The 14,865-nt window shown below is 37.8% G+C and overlaps 1 protein-coding gene and 1 pseudogene across 7 annotated transcripts; both read right to left on the reverse strand.

Moving 5' to 3' along the window:
* Positions 1 to 2,666: 2,666 nt before the first annotated feature.
* Positions 2,667 to 6,184, reverse strand: LOC143850847 (tRNA(His) guanylyltransferase 1-like). Of its 7 annotated transcripts, XR_013236077.1 has the most exons (6): positions 5,894 to 6,182; positions 5,242 to 5,349; positions 4,822 to 4,978; positions 3,646 to 3,690; positions 3,161 to 3,319; positions 2,667 to 2,996 (listed from the first exon to the last, which is right to left on the reverse strand). XR_013236077.1 is itself a non-coding variant. In XM_077360117.1 (5 exons), exons 2-5 carry the CDS (start codon positions 5,319 to 5,321, stop codon positions 3,245 to 3,247), a joined length of 357 nt encoding a protein of 118 aa, XP_077216232.1. In that variant the 5' UTR covers positions 5,322 to 5,349; positions 5,942 to 6,182; the 3' UTR covers positions 3,059 to 3,244. The 7 variants fall into 7 exon arrangements, 2 of the variants coding, with proteins under 2 accessions (XP_077216232.1, XP_077216230.1); XR_013236081.1 differs by lacking the exon at positions 2,667 to 2,996 and having other exon boundaries at positions 3,059 to 3,319; positions 5,198 to 5,349; positions 6,044 to 6,184; XR_013236079.1 differs by lacking the exon at positions 2,667 to 2,996 and having other exon boundaries at positions 3,059 to 3,319; positions 5,198 to 5,349; positions 5,942 to 6,182.
* A 3,175-nt stretch (positions 6,185 to 9,359) lies between these two features.
* LOC143850684 (protein transport protein SEC24 A pseudogene) lies at positions 9,360 to 10,620 on the reverse strand (annotated as a pseudogene).
* Positions 10,621 to 14,865: the final 4,245 nt, after the last annotated feature.

The raw sequence follows: 14,865 nt of genomic DNA on the forward strand, positions 1-14,865 counted from the left end.
CTACAATACTCTTTTGATCTGTGTACATTCGAATATGGGCCCTCTAAATCGGATCACCATGTGATCCACCCAACCTATGTCGAGATATTATCAACTTGCTAATTTGGTAGACCTTCAAGAGATATCCTCATAAAGGCTCTTATACTATGGATGCAAATATATTTCAAGCGGATAAAGTACAAGTAGAACCACTTGCTAAATGATTAAAATCATCTATTTTCTAGGCCTTGCTATGATGGGTAACGGAGCAAAATCTAGCCCCATCGGACAGATTAAAACGTAGAGCCTTTCATGATGAATTCTGACCACAAAATTAGAGTGGAAAAATAGTGGATTAGGGGTAGATTTTACTCCAAGACACCTTCAGAGCAACGATTATGATTTAATGGGTTGATCATTGTCTAGAATAGCCCGCATTTGTACTTTGTCCTCTCGTGTAAGAACCCTTATTAAAGTAGGGGTATGCTTTCCATTTCAAAAAAAGAGTAGGGGATGCTTTTAACATTAAAAGAATGTATCCTTGCTTATTGAGCTTAATGCTAGCATCATATACATGCTATAGTCTAAAGCAAATCACCTTTGTATTCATATTAGACTATATTTTGTGTTATATTGAAAATCTTTTTGAAAATTCCATCTGAGTGCAAGAACACACATATGCACTTAGCATCCACAACTAGATGAACAAATATGTCAAACATTGTTAGATATAGATCAAACATGTATATATTTTGATATCTAGCAAAATTCATCAAAAACACATCCACAAAGAATTTCATTGAAAACATATGTCCAATCATCCACTTAAGCATTAATATTAGAAAAATATAAATGAATTTTTTAGATGTCCTCACATGGCCTAAGGATCGACTTTACATGTTCATCAAAATCCCATAAATGTCCTAATCCTCCTCTGTCTTCTTCCTTCTAATGAGAGGGATTTCAAAGGCTTCTTGTAATGTAGAAAGGAAATGAGGTTTTTTGAAAGAAAGACATATTTTCTTTTATACAAAACTTAATTTGGATAAATCGCATAAATTGTATGAATCGTACGATTTACGATCGAATCGTAAGATTCAATAAAAAATCGTAAGATTCATACAAATTAAGATTCATCATGGGATCCAAATCGTTTTGCCTAAGAATCGTAAATCGAATAGTAAATTGAACCGTAAATCGTAAGATTTTCAAAACAATTACGAAAACGACTTAAAGGCAATAAAGTTTCCGAACCAATGGCTTGAAAAAATAAAGACAGAGTTGCTAGTACAATTGTTCTAATTTGATGATGAGTGCTCGGCATCTTTTCTCTCCTTCCTTAGGAGAGAGAGAAATGGTGAGTGGGGGTTTTGGAGTGGGGAGGTTGGGGGGGATAGCATAACAGTGATTCTATTTTACAAATAGAGCTGGTATTGGCACCCATTTTTTGTTTTCCGTGATATGACTACCAACCACTTTCCAAGAACTTCCACTCGAATGCCAACAGCTAGGCGAATTCCCTATCGATGAACCCTTCTTGGAGAAGTTTGTCCCCAAAGAGAGAGAAAATCCAAACATGGATCCTATCCCCTATATGAAGAAAGCGGATTTTTCATAAACAACTTAAACAAAGGCAATGGAGTTCCATTCAATCCACACTTTCAAGATGATGCGCCCTAAGTACATGAAGAAGACAAGTGAAGGAGAATAGACTTACAAAAAAAGAGCGGTGTGCATAGAAGTTTGCAATCCGAGGAGAGATTCCAAAGCCACTGAAGATAAGATGGGATGGCTGCTCGTCCTCATTCATGTCGCACGGAGGAATTGACCACTGAGGTGTTAGATGACTGAAGAGAAACAACTCACATTTATCTAGGTTGATAAATATTGTAGAGCAGGTTATGCTAGTGTGGGTGATGGACACGACAATGGAGAAATGGGGTGCATGAGAGCAAAGGAAGTCTGCAATGTTTCTTCAACCCAGACCGGCCAGCTTTAAGGACCGCCATGAGGTGATCACCTGATCATCAAAAGTTCTGTCCGGGACAGTTGTATATAAAGGAGGACACCTCGATATCACGAGATGGAGTTTCACAAGATTTGTATGTTGGAGAAGACTACATCAATACAAGAGAATTACTCGTTATCGGAACTAAATACATGGATTTTAACAAGAGTAGCGATGAATTTAGCCCCTGGTAGAGAAATTAAAGCCTATTTGCATGTCCCTATATTAGACGATCATGTTGTTGCGTAATTAGGAGAAAAAGGCGATGGCAAGTCATGAAGACCAAAGGGAAAAAGGGAGAGGTGCTGTCGTCAAAGATATCTGTTTTTTTTTTGAATGGCTTCTTTTCACTGTGTTTTCATTAATTCTTTGTTTTATCACTGTTGACTTGGAGTCCAGCCCGTGGCAGTCACAAATCATAGCACACCAAAAGAAAACGGTTAATTGCCTAATTTGTGGGTGCCAAAACCAGCCCCGCTCACAAAATTCTTCACAAAAGGTCAATACAAATACAAGATTGTATTGGTAACAAAATGAAAGTTTTAACGGCAAAAGATTTCCCTTGAATAAAATAATTTACTTAATGAAAACATGACATAATCAAATACAAATTATGAGTGCATTTAAAATTTTAAAAATGTGAGAAGTCAATTTTTTATGAAATAGCCAACACCACAAACCATACTGTAATATGAAAAGGCTTAACTAAGGGACCAAAAGAGAAGTTCCCTCAAACATTATGATGATAATTCCATGAAGACATTATGATGCCAAATGACAGAGAAGACAATAACAGAAAATGATGGAACAACAAGGATGAAAACAATGCAAATAATAGTAAGGTGGGGACATGGCTCCGGCATAGAAAACATAGCAATATATATCAACCATCTGCTGATAAAAGTTAAACAGCATTGTAACAACTTTAAAAGATTTTGTGCTTCCTTTTTGCTCTTTCCAGACTTGACCAGCATCCAGAAACAAGTGTTGTATTGATTGTTGACGTGACCTGACAACTGAAAGATATAAATGGCAGGGATATGTTCCATATTTTGTAAAAATTGCTCGAACTGAAAGAAAATGCATCAATTACATGATCCATTCACTTAAAAAATGTTGATGTTGCATGGTTCTACTAGTTAAGTGATTGCAAATTGGCCACAATCTACTTGCCTCCATGACAGATAATGTCGAATAATTTCAGCTGATGGATAGTATACTACTCGCGCATCAAAATTAGGTGGATATTTCAATTTTTTAGTTGGGAAAAACTCTTTCCACTTCCAGACGTACATCCAAGAGAAGACTGATACGATGCGTGCCATTATTTCCCTGCATATTCAATACGAATGCGAGCAGGTCAAAATTGAATCAAGTATGTGAATGATTTGTTACTCTTGTTACAAGACGTATTTTGGCCTAAGGTCATTTTGGTCATTGTACTCCCAAGACACACACACACACACACACACACACACATTAGTCAGGGGAGACTCTCCCTAACTCACTCATTTCTCAGATTCTCTTCTCTTCTCTCTCTCTCAACAACTCTTTTGTATCAACAACATAAAAATGGCCAAAATATAGTTTTGTTGCTGAATTTTGCTTAGAAGAAAGTGTGCAAACTAAAAGCAAAAAGGGAAGAATGGAGAGAAAACCTGACGCGACTTTCGTATAATTGAGCTGTCTTCTTCAAAATAAAACTGAAACATTAAGATAACTAGCACGTAAGAAGCTTGAATTGTAAAGGACCAATTATAAACTGTATAATACCATATAAATAATTCAATTTTATTTTAAAACACCCACCCCTGCTTGGATACTTGGATTTCAGAATCTAGGTTTTAGTTTGAAAGCAGTGTAAAATTCTGGATTTTACAATGGAAGTAGATTGCGGATGTGGGGGAAGTAGGATGCAGATTAACGGTTTCAGAATCCAGGTTGCGGATGTGGGCTATAAAATACCTGTGGCCAAAAATCCAATCTCTCCTAAGGCTCATATATCCCACGTGCTCTCATCAGTTCCGCGAGGGAAACACAGTTGCTGACGCTATTGCCAATGCTGCTGAGTCCAAGACCAACCCGCTTTTACAGATCCTGGCCAGAGCTACGAACTCTCACTAAAGGCGCTCCTAGATGTGATGCGTTGGGATTCCCCAACATTCGCTCTATAATTAGACCAGTCACCGGCTCAAACCTTATGACTTGACCTTCTTAAATTTTGGTTTGCTTAGGTTGATGTCTCAGTACTGGATTTGATGTTGGTTGTGTCTTTTTAGTGGGTTTTCTCATTCGTTTCTGAGGCTAGGTGACATGTCCTCCTCTTGCTTTGCTTTGTTTTGTATATCATCTTCCAGACAAAAAAAAATAAGAATCTAGGTATTTGAAATCCCTTCCCATCCTGAGATTTCTAAAATCTTAAAACAGGGTCTCCCTCCCTCCCTCGGGCGAGAAATCAGAAAACGACATACGGTCTCCTTAATTATAAAGTAGGTTGCGGATGTGGGTTGCGGATGTGGGGAAAGTAGGTTGCAGATTGAGGGTTTAAGTAAGAATCCAGGTTTTTGAAATGTTTCCCCATCCTGAGATTTCTAAAATCTGAAAACAGGGCCTCCCTCCCTCCCTTGGGCGAGAAATCAGAAAACGATAGACGATCTCCTTCTCTCGTCTTCCATCCACGATTTTAAGGAAATCCAAGATCCTAAAATCCGAGTATCCAAACAGCCCCTTAATTATAACGCCATTTCTCTTTGCACTACTTAATAAGAGCGATAACACAATGCTATAAGATGTGATGTTATACAAAATATAAAAGTTCGTCTGATAATACATACAAAATTCATGTAGCAAATACAGTAACTGTATTCATCACTAACACCATATGAGAAAACTATGTCAGGGAGATCCTCTCGCACAGACATTGCACACGAATTCATTAGATTCAATGCACACTCATCATTGGGCTTGTCAAACTCATGGACTTCACAGAACCTAGCAAAAATCATAAAGAGGGTTTTAAGTATTTAGCCCAGAAACAGACAGCATAATTGCAGGTTGACCAAGCAATAGAAATCCCATGCTTAACAGATTTAAAATTAATCGAATGGGATCATCACCGCAAATGATGACAAAAGATCACTTAGAACTTCAGACAAAAGAATCTTAAACCACTTATGTCTAGAAATGTTGCAATAAATATAAGAGAGGTACCATCTGTTATTGGTGGGAGCATAAATGCATCTGCATATTTTTACCCGTGAAAATGGCAGCCGTCAATTCTGACTACAATCCATGAGGAAGGCACCAATACATTCTCGTAATTGCTAGTTGCCATATCCCAAATCTTACCAAGAGTATGCAAACTTCCACAGAAAGAAATTCAATCAGTATGAGAAGATGAAGATGAATAAAAATGGAATAAAAGAGAGACTAGTTCAAGCCAGTATAAAGAGGTGGATGCCAATCAAACAAAATAAATTAAGCAAATACCTACAGAACCAAAATAGAAAAGTCGCAGAAAACAATTTCAGTGCCATCATGTAAAGGAACATAGAGAAAGGGGACTTACACCAAAAGATAGAGGAGAAAGCTCACAACAGCAAAAACAGCTAACAAAACAATGGTACTAAAACTAATATCACAAAATACGAAAGGTCGCTTAGTAGAAGATCCATCAGAACAAGACGGAGCATATGAGAATCAACCCAAGTGCATAAAAAAATGAACAGAAAAGAAAACGAACAAAAAAACACAGAAAAAGGACCAAGGAAACAATAAAATCTGTCTTGCATCAGCAATAAAAGGAAGAACAAGCAACAAAATGCAAACCTAAATGTGTTATGAAACCAAACTAAAGAAATGCACGAAAATTCAACACCATAGCATCAAATAAAACTAAATACTCACGATCCCCAAAACATGAAAAGATAAAATGGATGCTAGCAAATTACACACCAAACACTACAAACAGCAAACCCAAAGTTGGTTGCTGTTAATCTCGAAAAAATGGGTTAAATCTCGAAATCCTTTTCCAACTGTAAGATCCTCGAAGAAAACCTGTGACAAGAGCAGCTTCGATCCACGGAGGAAACCCTCGAAGAGAGGAAGAAAAGAAGGAAAACCCCTCTTCCCGCATTAAACGAAAATGGGAAGAGGGTTTCGAAGAAAAAATAAAGGGAAATACAGACGAGAGAAAGGGGGAGGGAGAGTGACGCATAATTTATATACAGGGACTCATAAATAGACTCCCATATGTCTTAAAGTCACCCCACTTCCATTACAATATTCACCCCCATTGTTTAAAAATGGACTGAACTGCCCACACCATAGGATGATCCAAACCGTCCATTTGATGGGGCACAATGTAAATAGGTTGTTTGATTATATGGAGTCTATGCATAGATCAGATGGGCGGTTTGGATCATCCTATAATTTGGGACGTACAGTTCATTTATGGGTCGGACCTACCTTGTTCAAAGATTTAAACAAATTAATTGTTGGGCCCACCCACGGTTCATGTGCACCTAGACCTGGCAAACGGGCGGGTCGGGCCGGGTTTGACCCGGCCCGTACGGGTCCGGGTCAAACGGGCCGGGTCAAAGTGACCCGGAAAATATTACGGGTCATTGACATTGGACCCGCACCCGGCCCGTACGGGCCGGGTCGACCCGCGGGTCACCCGGATTTTTTACGTATTTTTTTTTATTTATTTAGGGATTTGCTAGCCACCTTCTCCTGGGCTATTTTTCGGCTTGTAGCCTCTCCTTTGCTGCAAAGATTGGGTGAAGTACCGTCTGGGGCAAAGGTTGCTAGCAATAAGAGAAGTAATCATTACGGATTTTGCAAGATTCTCAGAATTAACTAAGTTTGAAATGAAATATTACCGTAAAAAGGACACAAGTAGAAAAATTACCTAAAAAATACCAAAATGTAGTAAAATATGACAATTACCAATAAAAAACACGCTTTTAACTTTTCTACGGGCACCCGCGGATCCACCCGACCCGGCCCACTTTTGACGGGCCGGGTGGACCCGCGGGTCAATTTCAAACGGGTCATCAATCGGTGACCCGGACCCGTAATTTAAGGGGCGGGCCGGGTGGACCCGCGGGTCCGGGTCACTTTTTGCCAGGTCTATGTGCACCCCAGCCACCAGCTGATTTCAACATATTAATGGGCATTGATAAATTCACCCCCTTCCATTACAATATTCACCCCCTATTTTTCAAAGCGGACTGTACAGCCCACAGCATAGGATTATCCAAACTGTCCATATGATGGGCCACAATGTAAATAGGTTGTGCCCCAAAAATTATGTCCATAGGATGATCCTAGCCCTCCGATCTATGGAGGTTTGATTATATGGAGTTTCTCTATAGATCGGAGGGCTAGGATCATCCCATGGAAGTGATATTTGGGGCACGATCTATTTACATTGTGGCCCATCAACTGGACGGTTCAGATCATCTTATGGTGTGAGCTGTACAGTCCATTTTGAAAATAGGGGGTGAATATTGTAATCGAAGGGGGTGAATTTATCACCCCCCATCTGTCTATCTATAATCTATCTATCCATCTATCTATAATATATAATATAATAGGCATGTTTCTTTCCGCTTTCATTCATCTTTTTCCCAAGAAAGGTTTTTCTCAGAAATATTTTTCCACACCAAAATTTGCCGCCAGATGATACTAATTTGAAATAATTTTAGGTTTGCCGCCCTGATGATACTAATTTGAGCCAATTCCTAATATTAATGGCGAAAAGCCAGATTTAGTGCCTATATTATCTCTCATATTGAAATTAAAATTTCAATGTGCGCCCCCTCACTTTCTTCCCCCCCCCCCCAAAACCAGTCCAACTATCCCAATCTCCCCCCAAAATCTCTTCACGACTATTTACCGTTCTTGGATTTAATAATAACCTTCGAATTCTTATAAAACTGCCAACCGATAAAAATGGGAAGAACGTTAAAAATAGCTATTAGAGTGTGGAAATTTTGGAAGTTTCTTACTCTTCCCTTTCCTCCTCATTTATTATTTTGCTTTTATCCATAACACCTTGGAAAGGAGACAATATTGGAATGATTGTGATTCAAAGGTCTCAAGAAAAGTATCATGGAAAGGAAGATCTAAATAATAATTTTAAGAAATCCAAATAAATAAAATGAAAGGGTAAATTATGGTTCAGAAAGATATCACTGATTAATCTCATAACTTGATATCTGCACTCCCCTTTTGATAATGGCACTCCTCACTTTAATAAAGACCTTTCTAATTGGCCGTTTATAAGTTTTTAAGAATTATAATCGGCAAAAAAAGATTAATTAGAATGTGTAAGGTTAGAAGGACAGAGGAGTGTGGATAAAAATTCTCAAACTTTAATTAAGAAATAAAAAAATATCAAATTAAAAAAAGGAGCTTGGAAAAAAAAGAAACTGAAATATGAGATTCTATATATCAATCTGCATTCAATGCCAGATTATAGGCACATAAAGCATAAAACAATACAATATGCAAAATTTTGCACAAATCAGTAAACCAATAAACATCATTGAAGATATAAGGTGCATCAAAACTCCTGCATGGAAGTCTATTAAAAAATGGCAAAGGGAAAGGTCTATGATTTGGCCGACACTTTAAATTTATTGTCGACACGCGTGTCGTGTCGTGTCCGACACTCCTTTAGACACTTTTAAGCGTACTGCTAGAAAGGACAATAACTTTATATGTATGTAGGTGTTTGAGAGTGACACTATTTTTAGATTTTTAGGGGAATTTTTAGGGGTTACCTTATTAGATACCTCATATTGTTGTCGAAACTTAGCTCACGAATCCGTGTCCACAAATCATGATTATATGTACTTTCTATTTTAGGCATGTCCCTGTTTCTAAATTTTGGTAGTTCGCCGAGTCACTCCGTGTTTGTGTCGACACGCGACACTCATGTCCGTGTCCACAAATAATAGGGAAAGGTACATATCCAAGCAAAGAAACAAATGATCTTTAATAGGTGATTTTATATGGTGTAAGGCCTTATAACAATAAGGTAGTTAGGGGTACAACCCTTGATATTTGATCCTACAGCAGCTCACTTTTGAGGATTTTGAGGAGCTGCTGTTGGATCAAATGTCAATGGTGGTACTTTCACAGTACAAAGGCCTTATTGTTTTAAGGCCTTACACCATATAATTTCTCCCTTAATAGATGCGATAATACTTAGTCCATATATCAAGTCAACAGGCAACAAAACTAAATGGCACCCCAAGATTGTGAAATTTTAACCTCACCCATCATATTTAGAAAACCTTTTTATCAACATATGGCAATGGAGCTTTCTAAACTAGAAAATTTTAAAGTTGCAGTAAAGACCCTACACCTTGGACAGATCAAGAATGGTAGATAAGTTTACTCCAAGTAAATTGGTGGTGATATCAGAAGATAGCATTCTGCCAAACCAAATAATGAAGCGAAATCCATCATCATACACATAATGGCCTCTAGAATCTAATTTCTCGGAAGATAAGGGTAATCGTTTTGAGAAGTTTCCAAAATCATCAGCAACAATTGGGGCCTACAAAAGTAGCATAATCTGTGGATGATCTCCAACCATCAATCCAAAGATTCAAGTTTGAACAATTAACAGAATTATTTCAGTAAATGACAAACCCAAGAATGTCATTAAGACAAGGTACTCGTCAATCCGAATTAATGTGGGATAGATGAGCTTCAACAATCTTTTCATAGGCAAAATCATCACATTAAAACCAGCTGCACAACTTCGTCTAATTGAGCATCGGCGTATCCTCCACGAATAGGTATAGACTTCAAAAGTGCTAATCCATACAAAGGTAAGAATTTCAAAGATTCCAGAAATATCATTCTCCCATCCAATCTATGTTGCACGGCACAGAGATTACGGTATTATCTAAGGCCTTTCACAATTCTCAATTGGATAGCATGGCGGGCATCTTCCAACTTATGAGACAATGTTTTCTCAATCACTGCAATGTTTTGGTTTCTGATAAGGAGATAGAAAACCAATAAAATATGGAATACCACAGCCACAAGTTATCAAAGGGATATTGATCTATGTCACAAATATCATTCTCGAGAATTTCTCGGTAGGGGAAAATCTCGGGACATATTAATTTTGTTTTTTATCTTTTTGAAATTACATCGGGAAAAACTGTTTAAAAATAAATAAATTAAGAAAAAATATCATAAAAATATCTTGATATTATCACAGTAAATGAAAATATCGCTATTTTTTTTTAAAATTCTAGGGATTTTGTCATTTTATCATACCTCATCTACAATATCGTCACCGCAGTAGAGTTTAACCACCAAGTTCGGGATGGATTGGTGTGGTTCCTCTACGCCTAGGACACCCAGAATATCGAACCACGAACGAAGAAAGGCATTTATAATACATCTGTGGGGCAGGCTCGTACACATTGAGTACATCCTATACATGTATCATAAATCTATAGGGGGAATAAATAAGAAAAAAAAAGTAGGAAAAAAATCTCGAGTTTTTTGAAAATATTGAACATATTTGTGACATAGATATTTATCTTACCGAGCCTACTCAACAAACAAACAAGAGCTATAGTATATGCTTGGCGGTACATCTCTCCAAGATCTGCTACCACAGGTGCTGCTGCTGTATGGACTCTGATACACCTTTCACCAGAAGATGAAGTATACCTTTCATTTGCTAAGGAAGTTTTTTTTTATTGGTAAAAATGACAAAAACGTCTTTACCAAAAGATATAAATACGGCACCAATTTGCATTCAAATACTTGCGGAGTCTAATAGCATCATCTTTATATTTGACATGAACTAGTGACTTTACATATCAAGAGAAAGTTAGAGGATAGGAGTCAAAGAAAAACAATAAGAATATTTAGAGAGAACCATGATAAGGAAAGAAACTTATCAAAGTAGACAGAAATCTGAAATACAAGGTGACAACCCAAGAGGGAGGTGTGAATTGGCTAATTAAAAATTTGGGGCTTAATTAAGTGTATTATCAAAATCACTTTACCAACTAAGCCTTAACAAGTCTAACCCTTAATCAATCAATAAATATAATGTAGGTTAGAGATTAGATATTACTTTATGCTTATATACTCTAACCCTTGTTCAATCAAACATAAACACAAGTAAAGGGAAAGATTACCAAACACCCAAGTGCAAAGAGAAGGAGAAGAGAAAGCATCCACAGGCACAAGATTTATAGTGGTTTGGTCACGACTTGACCTACTCCACTCTTCCAAGTTTTCCTCCTTGGGATCTCCACTAACCAATAAGACTCTTCAATGGGTAAGCCGTACACCAACTCCTTCAACTTCAAAGGGACCACACCCTTTCACACGAAGCCTTTCCGATGACACCTTCCTCTTACAAATGATTTACCTTTCTTACCGGGCCAAATCGGAGACCCTCAAATATAGAATGAAGAAATAAAATGAAAGAACTCTTAATACGTCTTTAGATAGGCGGATTACAAACTTGATAGCTCACAAACACTTCAAGAAAGATAAAATGAAAAACCTATTGAGTACCTCTTGATAGAATGTAAAAATCCAAGTTCAAAGAGGTTTAACCTTTCAGGTAAAAGTTTTGGTTCAAGAAGATATGATTTGATCTTGCAAAAGGTTATTTTGAAAGATTTAGATAGTGTATATATAGCCCACAAGGAAATATGACTGTTTGGGGGTAAAACTGTAAATTACAGGGTTGAAAAAGTCAACCTGCGAAAGCCCCAACAGATCTATTTCCAAGCCACGGCGGTCGACCGAGGCACGGTGGTCGCCCGCCCTTATCGGGCTCTTCTTTTGAAATTCAAAATTCATACCGTCACGGTCGATCGGCCCAAGGGCAGTCGCCCAACAAGGCTAACCTGTTTGAATAAAAATTCGGCTAAAAAACACTATCGCGGTCGACCAACCTTATGGCGATCGTCCTCCAAGACCAACCTGGATTGTTTCTGTTTCAAACAGAAGCATATCCGCGGTCACCCGGCTTACCCCGGTCGACCGGCCCACTAAATTTCGAGTTGCTGGATTTCCAAGTATCATCTCGCGGTCGCCCAACATATCCCAGTCGACCGGCCCTGAGTGAAATTCCATTTTTAACTTTTAAAATCCAGGGGCTTTGGGCGTTGGTTTTTGGGCTTAAGTCCTAGGTTTTTCAGACACATTTTTGGGTGTGTTGATGGTTTTCAAATATGTAAAATGTTAAGTATGAAAACTATTTTGAAAACCTTTTGAAAGTGCATTTAAACATAAAATCAAGAGGACTCCAAATACATTCTAAAAATAAGAACCTTGAGTCTTCTTGGAATGTCTTAGCTCCTTTGCACTTTCTTGGACTTCTTCGGCTTGAGTGAGCATCTTGACCTTGTCATGACTCTTGTGACTTCTCCTCCAATCTTCAAAGAATGTTGAGGTACATGAGGTGTCACCAATGGCTAGTTCAACTCCAAGCTCCTTCTTGACACTTGCTTAGGAACTTGTAGGATCTTCATGGTGAGCTTCTTGACTTGAACATCTTCAAATGAGGATGCCTCCAATGTAGGTACAAGCTCTTGGTCCCTTCTTTGCTTATTGATCCACAAGCCATGTGTTGTGTTGAGTTGTGTAATGACGATTATGACATGAAATTCCTGTATATGACACAACACCTCAAAGCAACACATTAGACTGTAAAACCTAATCAATTTAGTTTGCTAGCATCAAAACAAGAAGGTAAGGTGAATGATTAACCCATGGGAACCCTTGGGCTTACATTCTCCCCCTTTTTTATGATGGCAAACAAATTGATTAGGGAGGAAGGAGATATCAATCAAATAGATGAATAAGCAAGATATGATATACACACTAGACCGTAGCTCCCCCTCACTATATGCACAAATATAATTAATGACTGTAAAACTTATGGTGCATATACAATTGGACTGCCTAATCAATTCTCAAAATTCTCCCCCATTTGGCAACAGTAAAAATGTAGGGATCTACAAGTGAAAGTGTAAGTGGGGTGTCAAGATGAATAATAGCTTGTCTAAGCTATATGCCTTATATATGATATACCATTCAAGCTCTAGTATTGCTTATAAAAGAGAAAACAAAAGTGAAATGCATGATAAGCCATTTTTTACAAAATTTTGATCAAATGATTTGCGAGTTAAGCACAATAATAGGGGCAATAACCATATGAGCATATCACATTGGTCTATATAATCATGAATATATAACCATTAAGTTCTCCCCCACGAATTTGTCATTGGCCCTAGGGAAAACCTATGTTGGAGGTAATGACAAGGTACAATGATGCAAGGTGAATGTTTTGAACACTTGGGCTTTATTTCCAACTTTTTAAGGCAGATACGTATCTACCTGAGCAAAGATATGCTCAGATCTATGACTTAACCATTTAAGTTCACAAGTTACATCATGTTGGAGATTTCTTATCATAGGGCAGAAAATAACTATAAAATAACTTTTGAGTTTGAGTTGTTTGACCCTATATGATTATACATTTGCAAGTGAAAGCTCTGTTAACTTACCAACTTCTCTAAAAGCTTAAGCTATTAGAGAAAGGCAGTATTTATCTTTTATACTTTAACACTCCCCCGCACGTGTGTCCCACTTGGCAAACACGTGGCACATGTGGTCCCACTTTGGGCCGACCATTGCATATGGATTTTTGCTATCCGGGAGGTTTGAACTTGAGACCTTTGGCTCTGATACCATGTTAACTTACCAACTTCTCTAAAAGCTTAAGCTGTTAGAGAAAGGCAGTATTTATCTTTTATACTTTAACAAGCTCCCCCTGACTATGTGCGATTAATCTAAATGTAATAGTTCAAGCACACAAGCCCTTCATTTTAATCACCTTACCCATTTCAATTTTTGCTCCATTCAAATAAGAGGTACACTTTGAATTAGAATGGATAATTATTAGACATAAGATTATAAAGTTGAAACAAATATAGTCTAATGAACACATGGATTATAGAAAGATTTACAGACAAGAGAAGTACATATCCATGGCAAACAAGAAAGATCATGTATATATATATATATATATATATATATATATATATATATAGGAAACATAAAACTCCATATACATGAGCTAATAGATGGAAGAGACCCCCCCTCTCCCCATTAAAAAAAAATCATCAAAGATTTATGAGTGAAATACGGGTGTGAAAGACATGTACTCAACACCACCACAATAGATACAGTCATACAATCTATCCAGTCCAATTTCTTTGTGGTCTCCATTCTTGGCGACTCTTGTGTCTAGCTTGGATTTCTTTTTTTGGGCACTGATCACCAGAATGGCTAAAATCTCTGCAATCATTACAGGCGCTTGGTTTCCATTCGTATTCCATCTCCTGCACTATGGTTCTTCTTGGCATCTCGATATCAATTGAGTCGGGGAGATCTTCATCAGCCCCCACGTCAACACACAATCTCACGTAGTTTAAGCGAGTCTGAGCGTCCATGAACAAGGATTTACCAATACCACTTTCAATTTTGCTAAGTGCCTTGGAATTCCAGAACTGGAGGGGAAGGCCTGTCAGTCTAATCCAGATGGGCACAGTAGCAAGATTGAGTCTTTCCATGGAGTTTTGTTCTTTGATTCGCAGTTTGATTGGTTATTGAATTATACCCATGAACAAGGATCATGGGTTTTTCCAGAAAAGGAAGTCGTCTTCAAGCTTCTGCCATTCACTGGTTCGACTCCAATGTGTTGCCCAATCTCAATGGAATCTATCCCCATAGGACTCAGTGGGGAGGGGATAAGTTTTTTCGGATCATTTCTCTTTTCATTCTTTTTCCTCCGTCTCTTTTTGTCCGAT

The sequence above is a fragment of the Tasmannia lanceolata genome, unplaced genomic scaffold (genome assembly GCF_043159265.1).
Source record: "Tasmannia lanceolata isolate RefF3 unplaced genomic scaffold, GAP_Taslan_0.1 ptg000018l, whole genome shotgun sequence".
Classification (NCBI taxonomy): domain Eukaryota; kingdom Viridiplantae; phylum Streptophyta; class Magnoliopsida; order Canellales; family Winteraceae; genus Tasmannia; species Tasmannia lanceolata.